Source organism: Phocoena phocoena, chromosome 19 (genome assembly GCF_963924675.1).
Source record: "Phocoena phocoena chromosome 19, mPhoPho1.1, whole genome shotgun sequence".
In the NCBI taxonomy this organism is placed as follows: domain Eukaryota; kingdom Metazoa; phylum Chordata; class Mammalia; order Artiodactyla; family Phocoenidae; genus Phocoena; species Phocoena phocoena.
This window is the reverse complement of record NC_089237.1, coordinates 54,278,340-54,299,237: the sequence shown is the minus strand read 5'-3', so window position 1 is coordinate 54,299,237 and position 20,898 is coordinate 54,278,340. Positions and strand designations below refer to the sequence as shown.

General features: G+C 46.4%; 1 protein-coding gene across 1 annotated transcript in view; it reads right to left on the bottom strand.

Annotated features, from left to right (window-relative positions):
- Nucleotides 1–20,898, bottom strand: part of DNAH9 (dynein axonemal heavy chain 9) — a 300,462-nt gene that overhangs the window by 169,713 nt on the left and 109,851 nt on the right. Inside the window, 4 exon segments of the mRNA XM_065896659.1 lie at nt 1,127–1,414; nt 4,006–4,144; nt 6,634–6,791; nt 15,219–15,323. Of these exon segments, the coding sequence (XP_065752731.1) occupies nt 1,127–1,414; nt 4,006–4,144; nt 6,634–6,791; nt 15,219–15,323 (690 nt within the window).

Here is a 20,898-nt window from a genome sequence, read left to right as displayed (position 1 = left end):
TAAAGAACTAAAGATCGGATGTAGATGGAGCCTTCTTCACTAATCCACTGTTTTAATACATGAGGAAGTGACTTCACCCACCCTAAGCCTCCCCAGAAAACAGCACGAACCTCCATGGTTCCTACAGCCATGAGACTAGCTATACTTGCACTAAAGTTTCAGGTTTTCTTTCTTAAAGTCTATGTCTATTGCTAAATGTATTCATTTTCTATGGCTGTAACAAATTACTGCAGACTTTATGCCTTAAAATGACAGAAATTTATTAGCTTACAGTTTGGGTTGTCAGAAGTCTTAACTGTGCTCAAATCAAGGTGTTGAGGGCTGATTCCTTCTGAAAGCTGTGTGTGTGTGTTGGTGGGGGTTGGTTCTCTTGCCTTTTCTAGCGTCTAGGGACTGCCCACACTCCCTGGCTCATGGCCCCGTCCTCCACCCTGAAAACCAGCAGTGGCTGGTTGAGTCTTACTCCGTGGGGTCACTGACACTCTCTGTCTCCCTCTTTCACTTAGAAAGACCGTCGTGATTATACTGGGCCACCTGGATAAACCCGGATCATCTCCCCACAGCCTGGTCAGCTGATTAGCAACCTTAACGCCCTCTGTGACCTTAATCCCCCCTTGCCACGTAATGTAACACGTTCACAAATTCTGGGGATTAGGTTGTGGACATCTTTGGCGGGGTAGGGGGAGGAATTATTCTATCTACCACCCTCAGGTTTTTCTTTAATTGTGTAAAGCCTGTCCCTGATCACTTCAAAGCATTTTCAAGATCAGAAAAATGCATAAGAACCAACACAGCTTCCACTTTACCTGACTGTCATTCCTGTATAGTGGTGCATGAAGTAATTCACATGAAAGGAACACGTGCTATAGCAAAGCCTGTGTCTCATTCCTCCCATGAGAATGTGAAGCCCCTGACGGTAGGGGCTTTGTCCTTCTTTTGCATTCCTCACCGCACATTCCACACTGTGGATGTGCCAATAAAGAGCTACTGAGATGAACTGAGTTATTGCAAAGTCGATAAGTATCTGTACCTCTAAAGCTACACTTTGGATTAAGGATGAAGTATAATCCACTGTCCAAGAAAAGAATTAAGAGACAAAAAAATGTTGGGAGGGAAAACCCTGTACCTTGAGCACAAAGTTGTCCTCAGCCTGCAGCTTCAGCTCCACCACAGCCTTCCTAACCAAAGCTTCGAAGTTGAGGTCTCTCCTCCGAGGGACATTCAGGGCAGGAAACAGGTCCCCGATCAGGCCCATGAACACGGGTATGTCATCTGTCACAATCTTGGGGATGTTGAAGTCTCGCAGGGAGCGCATCAGGACCTGGTCCTCGGGCCGGTCAGGATCTCCTCGCTTCAGGGATCCCGCCACCACCAGCACGGACTTGATGGCCCTCAGGCCCCAGTCATAGTGATCCTGCGGGAAGGCAGCAGGGTTAGATGAGAGCTGCTGGGATGCACAACCCCAAGGGCTCGGGCTAGTGTCCGCAGGATTAGATAGCACACGAGTACTAGGTCACTTTTGAGGCCAAGGCAGAGGCAAAGGAAAAGATTAACGACATAGTAGATCATGATCCAGAATCCTAGTTCCTGGTCTGACATTAGTCACTTTTCTGGCTGTTATGACGACAGAGCAGACACAGAGCACATGGGGGGCTGGGGGTCAGGGAGGTTAAACAGACTGCTTCCAAACCTATCTGGCTACTCCTTGAACATTCAGAGGGTGGAAGGGTTGTCAAGGAGGGAGATGTGTTAGTTCTCAGAGGTGGCCGAAGGTGAGCGTACTTGCCTCAAAGAGGCCTTCAAACTCTGAGAAAAGGAGAAAAAAAAAAGTTCCTTAAAATTTTTGTCAAAGGAGGCACCCAGAGGTCACAGGTTCTGAGTGTAGGCTCGTGGGATGGTGGAGCACACTGCTGACACCAGGGCTGGGAGTGGAGTGGTGAGGAGGGGGTGGAGCGTGCGCTCCAGACAGACCTCCGTTCAAGTCCCAGCTCTGCTACTTGCTTCACAGCAGGTCGTTATTTAATTAGAGCTGTGATGCTTGCTACAGAAGACAATTCAGTGTGCAAGGAACGCAGAAACATAAAACTGACTCAGGACCCCACTCCTGAGGCTGGGGACAACCCGTTCCTTCCGGCCTTGACTGCACTTCCTCCTCATCTGGGCTTGACTGGATCCCAGGTCTTCCTTTTCTTTCAACTTTTTGTTTATTTATTTATTTATTTTTGGCTGTGTTGGGTCTTCGTTGCTGCACTCGGGCTTTCTCTAGTTGCGGCGAGCAGGGGCTACTCTTCGTTGCAGTGCGCGGGCTTCTCATTGTGGTGGCTTCTCTTGTTGCAGGGCACGGGCTCTAGGCGCGCAGGCTTCAGTAGTTGTGGCACGTGGGCTCAGTAGTTGTGGCTCTGGGGCTCTAGAGCACAGGCTCAGTAGTTGAGGCTCACGGGCTCTAGAGTGCAGGCTCAGCAGTTGTGGCGCACAGGCTTAGCTGCTTCATGGCATGTGGGATCTTCTCGGACCAGGGCTTGAACCCGTGTCCCCTGCATTGGCAGGCAGATTCTTAACCACTGTGCCACCAGGGAAGTCCCCTCAGGCCTTCCTTGATATTGTTTCTTCAGGGAAGTCTGATCCTTAGTCCAGGCGCAGCCACCGTGTCCTTCGCCTTCATCGTACACTGAACTGAAAGAGCAGCGCAGGTGCAGGAGCACACCCCGGGGAGGGCTGTGACCTGGCGCCTCGGAAGAGGCAGGAGACAGGGCCGCACGTGGTCTTTTGCAGACAGTGATAAGGACGCTGGTCTTTATCCTAAGTACAATGAGTACCATTTTTAAATGACCCCTCCAGCTGGTGGCTAAAGAATAGACATGAAGGACTAGAGTAGAGGTAGAGAAACTAGCAGAGAGGAACTTCCAACTAAGAGACATGGGTGCTTGCAACAAAAGTGGTAGAAAGAAAGAAGTATTTGAGAAATATCCACAGGGTAGAAAGAACAGCCGTTCATTCATGATTAAATGTGGGGCTGAGGAAGAGGAAGGTGTCAAGGATAACTCCAGGCTTCCAGAATCAGCAAGTGAGTAAGCGATTGTTCTCCTGAAGCCCTGAATGCAGCAGTGGGCCTGCGGTGGAGCTGGCAGGACCACTGGCTTTAGATACTGAGCTGGAGGTGTATTTTAGACAACCAGGGGACCTGTGGCATACCACTGAATATACAGGCTTTGAGTTCAACAGAGAAGTCTGGGATCGAGACGGGAACGTGAGTCACTGGGCTGAAGCCACTGCTGGCTGAGAACCGACAGAGAGGATGCAGTGAGCCAGGGCCTGGGAAGTGTTGAGAAAACAGGGGAGGTGGCTTCTTTTTTTTTTTTTTTTTCCTAAATCCATTTTGGACAGATTTCACAGGACTGAGAGAGCTCACTTTGTGGCAGCAAAGGTGACCCAAGTAAACACCCGAAAGGAAAGAGAAGCTCATTGGGAACGCCCAGGAAGCTTGATTGGCTGTCCGTGACACCAAGAAATTCTCCATCTAAGGCATAAACCTTGGAGGCTCTGGGTCATGTTGTAAGGTCTCTTCTGGAAGGGGGCCGGCCCTGGGCAGAAGCCACACTTAAGGAGCAGCAGCAATGAGCAGCACGGTGCTGCTTAATGCCTGACTCTCTCTCCCCCACCCTCCTCCCATCTCTCGTTCCTTCAGGTACAGACCACTCCCTCCAAGGGCTTTCATTCACCACTGCAATGTTTCTCATGGGACACTGGTGATCTATGAGGTGCTGCTAAGTATTCTACTGAAAAGGGAGTTCTGTGCCCAAATCGTTGTGTTTTTTTTTAATGCTGGGCTAAGAAAATGAACATGAATCTTTATTATAGATGTTTCTAGAGCATGTAATATGCTTATGGGCACAGTGACTCTCTATGAGAAGGTTCTAATGTTTCCCTAACACACTGGTTCCAGAACCCGTCCGGAGATGGGACAATCACACACAACTGGTCGCCTGGTCTAACCAGGGATTGTACCTGTTTAGAGAGAAGCTCTTTGCACAACTTGTAAAGGGTGATGAACTTCCTGGCTAGTAACCGTGCTTCAATGAATCCTTCTGCCACAAGCATGATTTCACAGATCAACTCAAAGTCTGGAACAACCATCGCGCAAGGCCTGTGTAAGGAAGACAGAGGGCTGAGACAGTCCCAACCACAGTGGAGGGGAGCTTGTAAGACAAGAGACACTGGCTGAGATCACGGACGGAGGCATGTGTGAGTGTGAAAACTGAGACCTTAGCAATTATTTCACTGAAGACTTTCAATGTTAAGATGAGTTAGTAAGGATAAAGGGAGTAAACTCTCTTGCTCAAGGTGATGGATGATGTGAGCAGATGGGGACAGAGGTGGGGCTACAATGCAAGTCTTATAACTTGGGTCCAGTGTGCCTTATACAAGGCACAGATTAGTAAAGCCTCAGTAATTAGCAGATTACCAATTAGTGATCTTCTATCATAGATCAGGGGCTAAGGTTGAGGAATAGAGTCTCTCTTGTTACCTGCAAGAAAATGAGAATCTATTTCTCCTCCTCAAAACTTGTCTCCTCCAAGTCTAGATGATCAAACTTATTCTATGCTTATTTGCATACAAATGTCAGTACGTAATTCTGAGGTCTGAAGTAGGCACCTATGAACCCCACTTTGCCACAAAATGGCAAATATGAGACTATAGAAGGGGATTTTTGTCTATATATAAGGATTTATTGTGATTTTTTCCCCTCTAGGTCTAGAAACATTTTATTTTAAAATTAGTTAATTTTAAAATTAATTCATTAGGTATGTGATAGGAGACTAAAGTTGTTACGTTTCTTTAATTGCATTTTCCCTACACTGATATAAAATTTTCAAAAACATATCATTCAAGTACATTTTCCCCTTATATTATATTAAATTAGATTCAAATTCAAAGGAGCAAGGAAATACTTAGATTCTCAAAATTAATTTGTAACCTAAAATAAGGTTAAATATGCATCCGTACAACAGAGTGCAATGCAGCTGTGAAAAATAATGCTGTAGAAGAAAAACTATTTAATGACACAGGAAAACATTAATTAATGAAGGCAGGGTACGAAACTCTATAGAGTCTGATCCCAAGTTTGGAAAAGAAATACTCTGCCCCCACAATACTGGAAGGCAGGTGGCAAGGGGTCACACTGACTTTCTCTGGATGATAGGACTGGGGTGGGCAGAGCAGAGTCTGGCATCAGACTGCCTAGGTTCAAACTCTAGTTCTGCTGCTTACTAATTGGGTTACTAGCTAACCTTAGTAACTACGGTTACCACCCTGGGAAATCTGCTGAATCTGTTTTCTCACAGTTCAAAGGGGGATCCTAATAGTATCTACCTCATAGGGTTTTTGTGAGAGTTAAATGTGAAAGTAGATGTTTGTACTTATTATTTTTACAAGTACTTTTCTGTTTTTCCCCCAAATTTTCTTCTATGGGTATATGTTCCCTTTAAATTCAGGGGAAAAAATGTGAGGAATAATTCTTATCAGGGTGATAACCCCTGTCCAGTATTGTTCATAGCACACAGTTTACTTAATAAATACTTTGCATAAGCAAATAGTGATCAGTATAGTACTCTGTGACACCAGTTCCCACAGCCTGCTGACATTCTTGGTTAAGGTGGGGACCTGCCTGAAGGAGGAGGTACCGCCCCACCCCTGGAGCAGTGAAAGTGAGGGACTGAAGGACACAGGGAGCTTTCCAGTGGCCTCCTGGGCCTCTGTGTCTGCAACAGAGAGCGCTGGGTCTCAGTCCAAAGACGAGACAGACAGCTTTTGTTTTCGCTCTCACAGCCTCCCACTCAGGTACCAGTTCAGTAGACAGACAATCAGAAGCCATGAAGGATCTTTCAGCTTTCTCTTTGTTGGGCTGACTTCTCTTTTCTGAAAAAAGAACGAAGACTCCAGCCCCTGCTAGGAAATGCTTTTGTGCTTTCTTATCTCAATCAAGAAGATTTAAAAGCGTGGCAATATCCACTGGTGGCCAAGGTGAAATAAAAGAGGTGCTGTCATGTGTCCCCCGTGAGGCGGTCATTCAGCACAGCTCTCTGTAGAAAGCAATTCGGTAATGTGTATCAAGAGCCTTAAAGAAGTTCCTCCCTGTTAATCCAGCGATTCCATTCCTGGGAAGCTAGCCAAAGAAAACAATCATGCATACAAAAAAAATACTTATGTATATTATACCATGATGAATAAATTTATTTTAACTGTTACATTTAACTACTGTGGACTAGTTAACTACATTGTGGACCATGCATTTGATAGAATAAAATGCAGTCATGAAATGAGATTTCTTAAGAATACCTAACAGAAGAAGAAACCATTTATGATAGGATTATGATAGACTATGAAATGAAAATACAAAACTGTGTGTAGACCACACACGTAGACTACAAATGCATGACTTTATATGCCTGTAAAGAAAAGAACACAATTAAGCAAAAAATAATTTTACTGGTGATGGCATTAAACGTGGTTTTGTAAAATCTACCTTTTTATATGTTCCACATTTCTTTTAATGCATATGTCATACATTTTCAGTGGAAAAAATAAAAGAAGCTTCTCTCTGGGGCCCTTGCATGGGGCAGAGCAGACGCTCACCTGAACAGAGCCTTGAGGTTTTCTGGCAGCTCCGTGCGGCCGGCGTAGCCTGGGTTCATGGTGATGAAGATGCCCACAGAAGGGTTCAGGCTAATCTCCTCTCCAAGGAAGTTGAACCGCTGCTTCTTATCTCGAATTGCATCTTGAATGCTTTTTACCTGGTGAACAAGTCATCGGAAAATGCTCCCTCTGCGTACCAGCGGCGGAGCGGTAGCTAAGGCTGGGACGCTGTGGTCACACAACACAAACACTTGTTCTGGGCCCCCCTTCATGGAAGGACAGGACTGGTGACTGAGCCCTGGGCTCTTTACCGATGGGCACTGGGTGCATGTCCAAAAGAAATCTGGCCACCCGTATCCCCATATCCACACTTATCACATGGTGCCTAAGAGGTTGGGGGTGAACAGCAAACAACCCTGACCGCCAGTCCTGTCCACACTGACCGCTGTCTTGAGCATTGTTCTGTATTATGTCATGTGATCCTCACCAGGATGCTCTGAGCCGGGGCTCTTTAGTACCATCATCCCAAGAGGTAGAGTAGTTTGCTGAGCCCTACACAGCTGCTAAGTGCTGGCGTCTGCATCTGAATCCAGGCATGTGGATTCTGGAGCCTGGGCTCTTAGCTGCTACATGGTGGAGAGAACGCTAGGACCTACCCCCTAGGCTTGTTCTAGGAGTAAATGAAATAAAGTCCGCAAGGAGTTTAGCACACAGAAAACGCTCAAAAATAGCAGCTAACATGGGCACTCTTGATGTGACCGCCGCCATCACTGCAGTGTGTCCTCATCTGGATCTAACCCTCTCGGCTACCCCTCCATCTGCATCTCTGGAATGAACCTGGAAAACACAGGCGACTCCGATAGGGATGGAGGGTATGGTGAGGAGCGGGGGACAAAGCAAAGGGAGGCTGGGCCAGATCCCCAGGGGCTATGCGTGCCTTTCTGAAGAGATTAGACTTTTCCTTAAACGTGGTCTGGAGCCGGAGGGGATTTAATAAGCTGAAGGTGGACTAGTTAGATCTAGATTCTAGATCATACTTATAGCAGTGGAAGGAGAGACAGAAATGAACATCTGGTGCTTTGGAAAAGCGTGTGTGATAATGATCAGCAAAAGAAGAAGGGAAGACAAAAGGGGCTCACTTGTCCAGCCAGGCCTGGAATGTCTCTAAGTATTTCTAGCCTCTCAGGGCTCTTGAGAGCAAAGCCAGGAAGCTGGGGCCAGGGCAAAGGTTTGAATGAGGCTCCATGCATATCAGCTGTGATCAGGGTGTTTAGAATAGTCAGGGGTTCCGTGGAGTTGGGCTGCAGGGATATGTGTGTGTGTGTGTGTGTGTGTGTGTGTGTGTGAGTGAGAGGGACAGAGACAGAGACAGAAAGGCAGAGAGAGAGAGAGAGAGAGAGAGAGAGAGAGAGAGAGAGAAGCACAGAGAAAAACAGCTGGAGTGTATGTAAGAGAGAAGGAGAGAGGAACAGTTGGATCTTAAACAAGAGAGACAGAGAGCCAGCTGGACCACGTACCAGAGAGAGATAGAGACAGAGAGAGACAGAGATACAGAGAAGGAGAGGGAGGGAGAGAGAGAGAGCTGGACCATAAACAAAAGAAAGAGAGAGACAGACAGAGACAGAGAGAATTAAAGCTGGAACACTTATAAAAGAGAGAGACAGAAACAGAGAGACAGCTGGACCAGAGAGACAGCCACACAGCCAGACAGAGACAGAGAGAGAGAAGGAGAGAGAGAGGAAGAGAGCCTGAAGGCCACTGGGCCATCCACCGCGGGCGAGGCTCTCTCCAGTGCCCAGAAGGGCGGTATCTGCCAGAGTGCCCGGCGGGTCCACAGCTGGGATTCCGCTGCTTTCCCAAGTGAAGCTCTGATGACAGAACGCGCCTGAGCTCACAGCAGTTAGCTGGAAGCTGAAACGTCTTTTCCGCGCACAGCATGTCAGTGCGTCCTGGCAGAGGCAGCCTCCAGCACCCAGCACGTTGGCCAAACAGCTTGGGCTCTGCTGGTTCCCATGGCACTCGTAGCACTGCTGGGCCATGGGGCCTCTCGCCACCCTCATCACCCCGCGAGGCCTGCGAGTGGGGAAGGCTGGGGTCTCTCCTTCCGCCCCGGTCCTGCCACCTGTAAAATATACAGAGCTCTCTCCTTGTGGTGGAGTAGGGAAGGGACTTTCATTACTACTTGCAAATGGCTCTGACACCTTTGGGCTAAGGCCAGAGCCCGGGACCCTTTCTGCCACTCGCTCTGACTCAGCACTCTCTCCTGCACCCCGAGGCCCAGACACCTCACGCTCAGTGAGAATCTGTGAGGCACTGTAGGACTTGCAGCATCTGTGCTTTTGTGTAAAATTCTGCGGGGGCTCTTGAGGGAGAGTGTTGGACAGACTCGAGGAGGCAGTTAAGGCTGGAGCCTCACTGCTGAGAGCAGCCTCTGATGGCCCGGCTCACGCAGGACAGGAGGCCGTCTGCCTGGCATTTCCTTGCTGCCTTAAAAGCAGCTGAGGTCCACAGAACAAGCCACTGGACTGTAACAGTGCCCAGGGTCCAGGGGGCCTGGTAAAGTCCAGAGGTCCTTCAGGAGGCAGTGGGGTGGGGGGTGGGTAGAAGCTGGTGAACCAGGATCATACGGATTAAACTGCAGCCCAGCCAGGTGGAGGTGCACACACAAGTAGGTACGGACTGTGTCTAAGGTGCCAGGTACACTCCTCACTCGTGGGGGTCCGTTTCCCCACTAGAGACTCATCACTTTGGCCACGGGGAACAATAGCGGAATAATAACTGCCATTTACTGAGCACTTAGTATGTACCAGGCGCTCTTCTGAGAATTTTATATGAATTAACCCATTCAGTCCTTTCAACAGCTGTATGAGACAGGTGGATCCTCATTTCATAGATGGGGAAACTGAGGCTGAAGGCAGTGAAGACTGTGCTACAGTCCTGGAAGATGCAGGCGTTAGGGGAGGCATGAGGGAACTCTATACTATTTTGCAACTTTTCTGTAATTGGTTTTCTATGATTTCCTACAATTCTAAAATAAATTCAAAATAAAAAGTTAAAAGAAAAATGAAACTTGCCAGATGTCCAACAGTTGGTAAGTGGGGCAACCTGCGTTAAAATCGGGCAGTCTGGGGCCAAAGCATATACTTTTAGCCACTTCCCCACAAGGCCTTCTACCAGTAGGAACACTGCCAGCCACACACAGCTCCTCATCTAATATATATCATTTCAGAGAACTTTGTTTTGCTCTGAAAATAATCGTGTTTGTTACAATTTAGAGACATAGGTTTCCATGAAATAAAAAAGGTGCTTTCTCCACCCCTTAAGAAAACAAGCAAAAATGGAGAGCTATGTAGAAACCAGCGTCCTCTACTGGGGGTGATTTTGCACCTGCCCTCCCCAGGGGACATTTGGCCACATATGGAGACATGTTTGTTGTCACAACTAGGGGGGAGGTTGCTGCTTGCATCTAGTGGGTAGAGGCCAGGGATGTAGCTAAACATCCTGAAACGCACAAGACAGATCCTTGCAACAAAGAATTTTCAGGCCCAAGACAGCCTTAGTGCCTAAGTTGAGAAAACCATGATCTGGACCAAACATTTTACCAATGAGGAAACTGAGGCCAAGAAGATATAAGTGACTTGTCCACCATTCCACACCTGTGTCCCTGGGTCCTACCAGATTCGCATGCACATTCTTGGCCCCAGCCCAGACTGACCAAATCAGAAATTCTGGTGGTGTGGTCCAACAAAGCATCTTTTAATAAGCCCTCCGGGTGATTCTGATGCATGCTGAAGTCCAAGAACCACTGCAGTCCAGTCAGTTCTTTGATTTCTACTCGTACTTGCTTCTGCCCAGGTGTCTCCATTCACACCTGCAGACTGACCCCCCCTCCACCTCTCAAGGAGCCTGAGTCTTCCGATCCTTCTGCCCCACCTGCCATGGAGAGGACATGTCCCTGCAGCCCACTCGCCTGGACCAGCCAGGCTTGATCCTGTGGGTCTTGGTGTGAACCCAAGCTCCACGGTCCTCAAGCATTTTCTCTTTACTTCACAGTCTCCCTCTCAACTCTGGTTCTCAATGTTTGCTGAACATGAGAACCACGCAGGAAGGTTTTTTTTGAACTTTGATGCCTAGGTCCTGCCCCAGACCAATGAAATCAAAATCTTTGGGGTGGAGACTGTGAACTTGTGCACTGCTATTTTTCAGAATTGCCAGGCAATTCTAACGTGCAACCAGGGTGGAGAATACCGCACCCAGGGCAGCTTGTCTCCAACTTCATGGTGCCTATGACCCACCGGGCGTCTTGTGAAAATGCAGATTCTGTTACAGCAGGTCTGTGGTGGGTTTGAGAGTCTGCGTTTCTAACAGGTGCCCAGGGGATGCTGATGCTGCTGGTCCGCCGCTGGAGCAGCACGGGGCTAGCTGCCACCACCCGACCCGGCAACCTCCACTGTCCATTCTCAGGAGTGGCCTTGCCCCGGGACCACAATGCCCCATTCCAATTCATGACCCTCCACTGCCTCTTGACTAGATGGGCTCACTTTCTTTCAGTTTCTACAGGCTTTAACTGCACCTCTTGAATGGAACTTCCTTCCTGCCTTATATTTTAGATGCATGTGTAGGTCTTACTTCTCTATATTGCAGCCCAGCTCTGACATCAAATGATCAGTTCTGCTATCTACACAAGCCATGTGTGCTTGTCTGACCACAGTGGCTTGACTGGATATCTTAAGAATGACATCTTTCCCTCCAAAGACTGGAAGTTGGTGATCACAGACGGTTCTGCCGCTATACCCTCCCACCCAGCTAGGGCCTTGCATCAGACACACTGGTGAAGAATCAAAGTCATCCTATCTTACCCGCAGGTGATAAATTTTAAGGAGGTCATCGGCTAGCCCTAGGCTATGCTCCTCCTCTCAGCTTTTTCTCCACACCCCTCTACGTTGCCCCCCTACATTCTAGGGAAGAGGCCCATTCATTCTGTGGTCCCCTGGGGTCATTCTCTTCTCCAGCCTTTGCCCCCAAATGCCATGCATTATTAAAATCCTGCCTGGCTCACTCCATGCTTCTCTCTGCAGTGGCAGATCAGAGTCTGCTGCCTTCAGGAAGTACAAACCACTCATCACTTTTAACATTTAAAAAAATATTTCTATGTTTTTACCTTAGGCCTTAAACTCCTATATAAAGGGTGTTACATGGGAGTGCCCTTGGCTCTGAGAGGCTAGCATTTGTTCAGCTCCTTGAGTACTTGGAACACTGCTATGATGGGCTCCCGGGTTCCTGCTAGCTGCTCTGCTGCTTCTAGCCACTTGCTGCCCCAGCCCAGCCCACTGCCAGGGCTCGTACCTGTGGAAGGGACAAAGTGGCAGGGATGCCTGACCAGGCAGTGTGGAGGGGGACCAGGGGCTGGAGGTACAGAGTAGTGGCACATGTCCCCTGGCCCAGATAACCCAAGGCCTAGGGAGCTGATTGCAATAGTAGTGGCAAAATTCCCCCAAAAAGTATGTAGTAACTTATACGTTTTAAAAATAACAGAGTAATTGTTCTTGGAATTGCCACAGTTTTCCCAATTGGATATGCAATTCTGCTTGACCAATCTGACAGAGACGTGAAAATTTCTACCTCCAAGAATACCGAGGCATGCTCACTTTTGTAGAAGTTACTGGGAAGAGGGGCACAGACATGTGAGGAGAGGAAAGGAGGAGAGGCAGGAGAGGAGGGGTAAGGCAGGTAGAACTGTCACAGCTGGTGCAGCTTCTGCACCAATATGCCAGCCTGGATTGCAGCGTGAAGTTAGTGCAATTTTCTCCTTGGATGGGTCTATGATTTTAAATGGTACTAGCTCAGATTTTGCCCAGGTTGTTGTCAGACCACTTTCTTGAGAATGTTTCCTATGATGTATTCCTAGACGAGAGTGTGGAAGCATCAGGGAATTCCAGATTGAATTTATTTCATTTAATTCCAGAAGCAAAAGGGAATTAATCTTGAACTCATCACTGACCTTGTGTTTGGCAATTTCAAAATACTGTAAGGCAAATCCACAGCATCTGTCTACTATGCACTGGGGACAGTGGCTGTTGGGCACTGCCTCATCGGTTAGGACACTGTTAAGTTTGTTAAGATAGCCAGAGCCTGGCCGGCTGAGAAGGAGTGAACAGTGCAGGGGAGACTGCTGAGACCAGGGAGTAGACCCTTCTTCCCTGTGCTGTGTTCCAGCCTTCTACTTTTCTTCAACCCATTTCCTGCAGGGTTCAGGTAATAATGATAGTAATGATGAACATCACCCCCACCCCCACCATCATCATCATCGAGGTCATCACCATCATCATCACCACCACCATTACCACCATCACCATGGTCATCACCATTATCATATCACCATCACCACCACCATCAACATCACCACCACCATTACCACCACCATCACCATCACCATCATAACAGAGACTAACATTTATTGTGTGCCTACTATGTGTAGGGCTTTGTTTTAAGTGCTTTACATATGTTAACTCAATAATTATTACAACTGCATCTAGTAGGTACTAATATTATTAACTCCCTTTACAAATGTGGAACTTGAGACATGGACTTGCCCAAGGTCACACAGCTAGTAAAGTGGCAGAACCAGAACTGAACACTGGCAGTGTGGTTTCAGAGCTTACACACACAACCACTTCTCCCCTGCCTTGTCTGGCTAACTCCACTCTACAAGAACCTGCTTCTTTTAAAAGCCGAATTCCATGTGGAACTTGTTTATACCTCTGGAGCCCAAGAAGAGGTCTCTGCTGACCTTGCTGTGGCTCCCACCTTTTGCTCTTCCCCTGGGCTCCTTGTGGGGACACATGGAGACAGCCCGTCAGCAACCCCAGGCACTGGGTGCTATATCGGGACACCACAGGTGTGACTATTCATGATGAATGGTCCTGGGTTTAAGTGAGGCAGTAACAGCAGCACAGCCTAGCTGATGAGAACAAGAAGTGCTCTCCAGAAGCTGTGGCAAGCAGCCAGGAAAGGGGGCAGAAAATCATAAAAGCAAAGACGAAAGAGGTGGACATAAAGATGGGTAGAAATAATTATGGGTTATCGATCCCAATAGACACTGTGGCAAGAAGCTTATGTTTCTCTCTTGATTTTCAGAACCGTTCTAGGCCTAGAATTAGTACTTCAAGAAAGGTTCATTTTCTTTTACTCTACATCTTATATCACAAAACTCAAACAGTCTTTACAGAAGCATCATTCCTGGTTCCAAGTTGTGAGGTGACTACTTGCAGGTGAATGCAGTTAGTGGACGTGTTTTGTTTGTTCAGCTCAGGTTTTGTTTTTGATTAAATAAATTGCCAACTTTTAGAAATCTAGAGATTTTTAATAAAAATCTGGACTCTCAGCTTCTCCTTAAAATGTAAAAGATCTGGCAACACCGGCCTCATATTCTCACGAGGCAGAGGCGTGCTGGTAAACGTGTAACAACCAGCTCTCCAGGAAAAAAAAATGCCCCTGTAGGATTTGCCCATTTCCGTGGTAGCCAACGTCAGGCTGCCAATGTGACGGCACAATCAGCTCTTGTGAACCAAGCCAGTCAAGGGTTTTCAGCTGACAGGGTGTTCAGGCAGCTCTGTGACTTACTTCTTCTACCTACTCCTACTGAATCAAACAACCCTAAGGAAAGGGAAGGCCCCGTATCACCCCTGGGAACAAGAGAAGAAACTACATTTCTGCAACTTTCAGGAGCTTCACCAAGAAACAATGCAGACAAGCATCAGCAAGTTGGTACAAAGCAGACTTTCAGCAAAGGTTTGTTCACTTTTTTCTACCCCCGCTCTTTCTGCTGCTCCCACTGTCTATGGGATCCTTACCCAAATACAAATCCTCTCCATCTTTTCAAGGCCTGGCTTCAAGATAACAGAAATCAAATCACATCTAGAACATTGAAGAGTGTCTCAAGAACTCAAGATTTTTGAAGTTAGGAATAGTGTCCTATTCAACTGGGGACCCTTCACACTGGCCTTGAGCACAGCACTGACTACGCTGTAGGTGTTTAGTAAGCGCTTCCTGGATGACCTGAAAGACAAGTGCCATGCTTAGGGGAAATCTAACCAAAAACTGATTTTCTTCATCCAACAACACTCATGCTGCCCCCTCACTTTGTACATAATTAGGTGAGCGAGGCTGAGGGAGGTGGGGCGCCTGGCTAGGATGCTCAGCAAGGAAACGGATGAGCTGAATTTCAAGTCCTGGTCTGACAACTTCCCAAGTCTGTGCCTCTTCTAAGGAGCTGGGCTCTGCCATCTTTTTGGATCCTTTCTTACCCCTACGAAGCAGGTGCATGGATGTTCTTTCTTCCTGTTTTACAGAGGAGGAAATGGAAAATCATGGCCAGTAAATGGATCCATCTTGGTAGGGACCAGCACAATACCCATATCCTGTACCCAGGCCTGATTTTAGCAGGTGGAAGAAAGGTCAGGAAATGCAACAGGGGAAAGGGTAGAGGCAAGTGGATGAGGAGAGGGTAAAAGCAAGAGGATGTACAAGTCCTCAGTGCTTGGCACGAAGATCACAGCGCTCCCATCAAGTTCTGGCCCCCATACCTGCACAGCCACCACTGACAAGACCTCCACGGAGATTCGATTAAACTCATCAAAACAGCCCCAGGCACCAGTCTGAGCAAGGCCTTTGTAGATGTTGCCGCAAGACTGCAACAAAATGTACAAAGATTAAATTACTATCTGCTGGGCTTACTGTTACGCATCTAAGTAATTTTTCATCCCCTTTATTGTAGAACTTCCAGTTCCCTAAAGACCACTGGTTAGAAACTCGTATTAAAATTTCAAGGACAATTAAAATTTTGATGGCTTTGGGTGCCAACATAAGTCATGGGATCAAACAGAACCTTTTCAAGACACTTCGACCAAAATCCCTTTAAAATGTCATCAGGCTTGTATTGATTCTGTAGCTTTCAAAATCCCAGGAAACGAATAAAATATTACATTTCTTGCACCATACAGACAAAAATCCTTCCACTCAGCCTTCGGCATGTGCTGATGAAAAAGTTTACGTCTGTCTCTTTGAATTCATGCAAAATACCCAGGTTTCCCAGAGTGATGGGAAGCTGGAGATGTGGGTGGGAAGGGATAACTTCTTTTGGAAATAAACTACAGGTAAATCTTTTTAAATGAGAGTAAGGGGATAATTTCAGATGGGAGATGGTATATCTGTCCTAAAAGTGAAAACCACTCTGGCCATTCAGTGTGAACTAGTAAACCATGGAGCCATATACAGGGAGAGACAGCTGGGAGACACTCAAGGCCATTGGCAAGGAAACATCACTGATGTGCTCAGAACATGCAAATAGTCGAAAAGTCCATTCATTTACTCAGTGGGCAGTTTTTGACTATCTGCTCCATGCATAGCACACGTGCTAGACCCAGAGAGGCTCAGTCCCTCTAAGAGCTTCTAGTTAGGTTGTGGAGATAAGGCATACAAATAAAACAGGAAAATTGCTACATGAGCAGTGGTTCCAATGGATAATATAGATCACAAATGTTATGCAGTTCAGAGAGGGGTGGGTCAAAGTGCTCTAGATGGATCCATTTTGCCAAAGAAGTGAATTTCACATAGTACTACAACAGCACTTTCCAAAGTTTATTTCATGGAATGCCAAAGCTGGGAGATGCTCCTTGAAGACAAGATTCTCTGGTAAATCAAGTTTGGAAAACACTGCTTTCTATAACCCACTTTGGTCAATTTACAATGTATAAGGGCATTTTAAGGGCCCTGAGAAGTCAGGCAAAATTAAATTAGTTCAACTTTGTTATATGGCTAGGATTTTTTTTTTCTCTCATGTGACCCCTGATTTTCAGAACGCATTCTGGCAAACATTAGCGTAGTGGAAGGAACACAAGAACAGAACCAGAAGATCTGGAGTATTGATATCTCACAGAAGTACATGGTATCTTCAGAACATACATTGGAATCATGGCTTAATAAGATAACAGTATCTGTGCAGGCATAGCAGAAGGATAAGGGCTTTCCAGGAGGAGGAAGGATTATGGACAAAGGATGAGCAAAGTCATGGTATGTACAGAGAAAAATAAAGGTGTCATTTTGGCATGAAAGTTGATTTAATAAAGAGGGTCATGGTTCTGAAAAGGCTTGAATTATTATAAGAGATCTTTGGAGGTTTGGAGCAGAGAAAAACGTGATTAAATCAGTATTTTAGGAGACCCAGTCTAACATCACATAAGCTAGGTTAGATGCAGGGCAGACTTTGAAAACAGAGGGAAGAAGCAACCCCACCTTTTACTAAGCTCCTTGAATTAAGTGATTTCTCTATTCATGCAACAAATCTACTCTGAGTCTGTGCTATGTGCTAGGGGTTGTCCTAGGTCATGAGGATTCAGCCCTGAACAAGGGAGAATTGACCCGATCCTCAGGGTTTTGGATCCTAACGGGGAAAACAGAAAACGAACACTAAACTATCAGTAGTGATAAGTCCCAATGGAGTCTTAACATGAGGGTAATGTGGCTATTTATTTATTCATTGTTTTATTGAGATGTAATGGACATGTAGCTATTTCAGATTGAGAAGTCAGTCTCCCTGAGGAGGTGACATGAGTTCTAGGCATTGTGTTTGTGTGCTCAAAAAATTCTGCAGGTGGATATTGCTCGTATTATATTCATGAGTGTGTGTGTGTGTGTATACATATGTATATATACACGTATATATAATAAAACATAATATATATTTTATATTTCATTTATATGACATACTTATATTCCCGAACTTCTGCTTAGTATTTGTGACATTTGACAGGTTGCCATATATACATGACATTTGACAGGTTGCCACACACACACACACACACACACACACACATATATATATATATATATATATATATATATATATATGTAAAATAATAAAACAACCTGTCTGGGGCTTCCCTGGTGGCGCAGTGGTTGAGAGTCTGCCTGCTGATGCAGGGGACACGGGTTCGTGCCCCAGTCCGGGAGGATCCCACATGCCACGGAGCGGCTGGGCCCATGAGCCATGGCCGCTGAGCCTGTGCGTCCGGAGCCTGTGCTCCGCAACAGGAGAGGCCACAACAGTGAGAGGCCCGCGTACCGCAAAAGGAAAAACAAACAAACAAACAAACAAGAAACAACCTGTCAACTATCACATATACACACATTACATATATGTATATCACATACACACATTATATATATATCGCCACCTGTCAAAGGTTATAAACACTAAGTCAGAGTTTTGAGAATCAAAATCCATGCTTCTCCAGCTAACAGTGGTTTTAAAACATTTTAAAGCTGTGGATACCTTTCATCAAATGGAAATCCAATACATAAAACAGAAGAAAGTAGAGTTTCCATAGTGGGATAATCGTCACCCCACACTTTACCCCCAAGGGCCTAAGCAGAACCCAGAACTCCATGTGGCCCCGTTTTTTGACAGGAAACAATTAAGATGTCACCACAACAGCACAACGGTACCGTTAGCTGGGCTGGGCTGGGCTGTTGCCTTGCCATAAGATGGTGAGTTTCTGGGACAGCATAAGGGCTCTCAGAATAAGGTTGAAGGCCTGGAGGCGAGAGCATTGCTGAAGGAAGTATAAACATTGCTGACTGATTGGAATGATGGAAGGAAGGACAGGAAACAATTAAGATGTCTTAAGATGTCCACCCTGGCCTACGGGGAAAAATAAGATGATTAGTATTGATGCGATGAGGAACCTGGCCGGAAGGAAACAGGGAGTCAGCAGGAACTGTCTGAGAAGAGTATTGACCGAATATGAGAGAAGGGCATCCAAACGGAGGCCTCTACTGCCTAGTTAAAGACACTACCAGAACTTGGGTTAAGCTGGAAAACAGATTCAGGAGTCATCCGTATAAAAGTAAAACTTGAAGTGATGAAAGGGGGTCAAAAATGAGATCAAGAAGGCAAGATCAGATAGAATTGTGGAAGGATAATGTTTCAGAAGCGTAGAGAGCAGGGTTTCTCAAGGAGTGGGAGTTCTATAGTATTGATGCCATGGAGAAGTCACAGAATTCCAGATACTTTCAGATTCAAAGTCATTTGATGTTTCAGCAATAGCCTCTCCAGATTGAGGTCCAGGGGGAAAGTATTGCTGCTATAATATGAAGAATGTCTTAGCACTAAAACAGCAACTATTTCCAGAGAAAGTGGCTAGTTTTACGGGTTTTCCAACCAGCACTAGTAGAGTAAAGCAAACCCTAACCCTAACCCTTTCCCCCAAGCCTCCACACAGTTCTTGAGTCCACCCCATTACCCAACGCCTCCCTACAGAATTCCTGAGGCAGAGGGGATTGTGAGGGTCCTTGACAAAGCCCAAACTCTCCTCTTTCCTCCTCCTCTGTTTCACCACCGACCCACACCCTCCCCATGTTCACTAAGTATCATTTAATTTTTTCAAGCCTCTCAATCTTTCTTTTCCGTTTCTGCTACCCCATCATCCGGCTTCTCTGCTTCTCTGGTTTGAACGACTGCAATGTTCTTCCTAAAAATGTTCCTCCCCCCACTTCCAGTCTCTTCCTGTCTCCCTTCATCTGGCTGCCTAGGGAGTCTTCCCTAAAGACCGTTTGTCTTCATCACGCTCCTGCTTCAGTCCTGCAGCCTGCAGCGTTTCTGGGGCCTGACACCTCAAGGTCAGAGCTTCCCAGTGGTCTTGTGTTCCTCCTCTCCCTGCTCAACCCCATCTCCCAGCCTCCCCTGTTCCCCAAGCCACTCGAATGGACTCCACCGTGGTTCCATGTTTGTTTCTAGCTTGTTCTCTGGAGATACTGAAACAGAATGGGCTGCTGTGAGTGACGCTGGTGAAGGTTCTTTCTGACCTTCACTCCTTTCCTCTCCTCGCCCCAGACAAACCCTGTGAAGAGAGCTCAGGGTGAAGTCAGCACAGGGAGCAGGGGAAGGACAGCAACTGCACAAAGAACTCGGTCCTGTTTTTGAAGCTGATGTTTTAGTGGGTGGGGTTGAGTTAAAATGTCGCACGCCCTGTTTGGTGCTCATCCAAACCTTAACAACCTTAAACAACCTCAGCTCTTACCTCCTCCACGATGTCTTTTCTGACCAGCACACTTGGTGGCTCTCCCATAGCTCTGGAGCATTCCAGGGATTAGAGTTCGTAGAACACGCATTAGCACTCAGGGTAATGCTGTCTGCTATCTCCCCTAATTATTTCATATATCGTTCCTGTCTCTCCTAATGGACTGGGTTATGCTTACTCTATCTATCTATCTATCTATCTATCTGCCATTCATCTATTATCTCTCTCATCTCTGTCATCTATCTACCTACGTATCTTTATTTCCTTTCTTTGCTCCTTCCTCCTTTCCTTCCTTCCTTCCTTCCTACCCATCTATCTCTTATATGTCTATCTATCTATCATCTATCTTTTATCTATTTATATCTATCATTCATCTATTATCTCTCTCATCTCTGTCATTTGTTGACCTGCCTATGTTTTTCTTTCCTTTTCTCCTTCCTTCTTTCTTCCTTTCTTTTTCTTTCTTTCTCTCTCTTTCTTTATCATCTATCTATCTACCTACCTATCTATCTCTGATATCCTCCCATGATTCCCAACAGATGCTGAGCAATGGTGATACTCAATAAATTGATTGCTGGTATGTACTCTGAGATAAAAATAATTCCAAATAGCTGGACAACAAAGGGAAGAGGAGGTTTGCAAACTGCTTACTTATTGAGGCTGTTTGGTTACAAAGGATGTTTGGTGTCTAGGAAGGGATCACCTTACCTTTGCTGTATCTCACTACGGCTATACCTACTGTTCTTGCTCTGATCTGTGTCTGTACTAGACGCACATGACTGAAGCTTTGCACAGTTCAAACAAATTAAGGGCAGACTCCTCCTTTCACCCTGTACTCTTAGAGGAATTGGTGGGGTCAGGGTTCAGTAATAAGTTGTGTTTTTTTTTTTTGTGGTACGCCGGCCTCTCACTATTGTGGCCTCACCCATTGCGGAGCATAGGCTCAAATGTGCAGGCTCAGCGGCCATGGCTCACAGGCTCAGCCACTCTGCGGCATGTGAGATCATCCTGGACCGGGGCATGAACCCGTGTCCCCTGCATCGGCAGGCGGACTCTCAACCACTGCGCCACCAGGGAAGCCCAGTAATACATTTTTGAGAGGACTGGGTAAAATGACCTTAGTGACCTCTGGCCACGGGGCCAACTCATCTCTTGCTATTTCCCATGTTAAGCATTACTTAGAAGA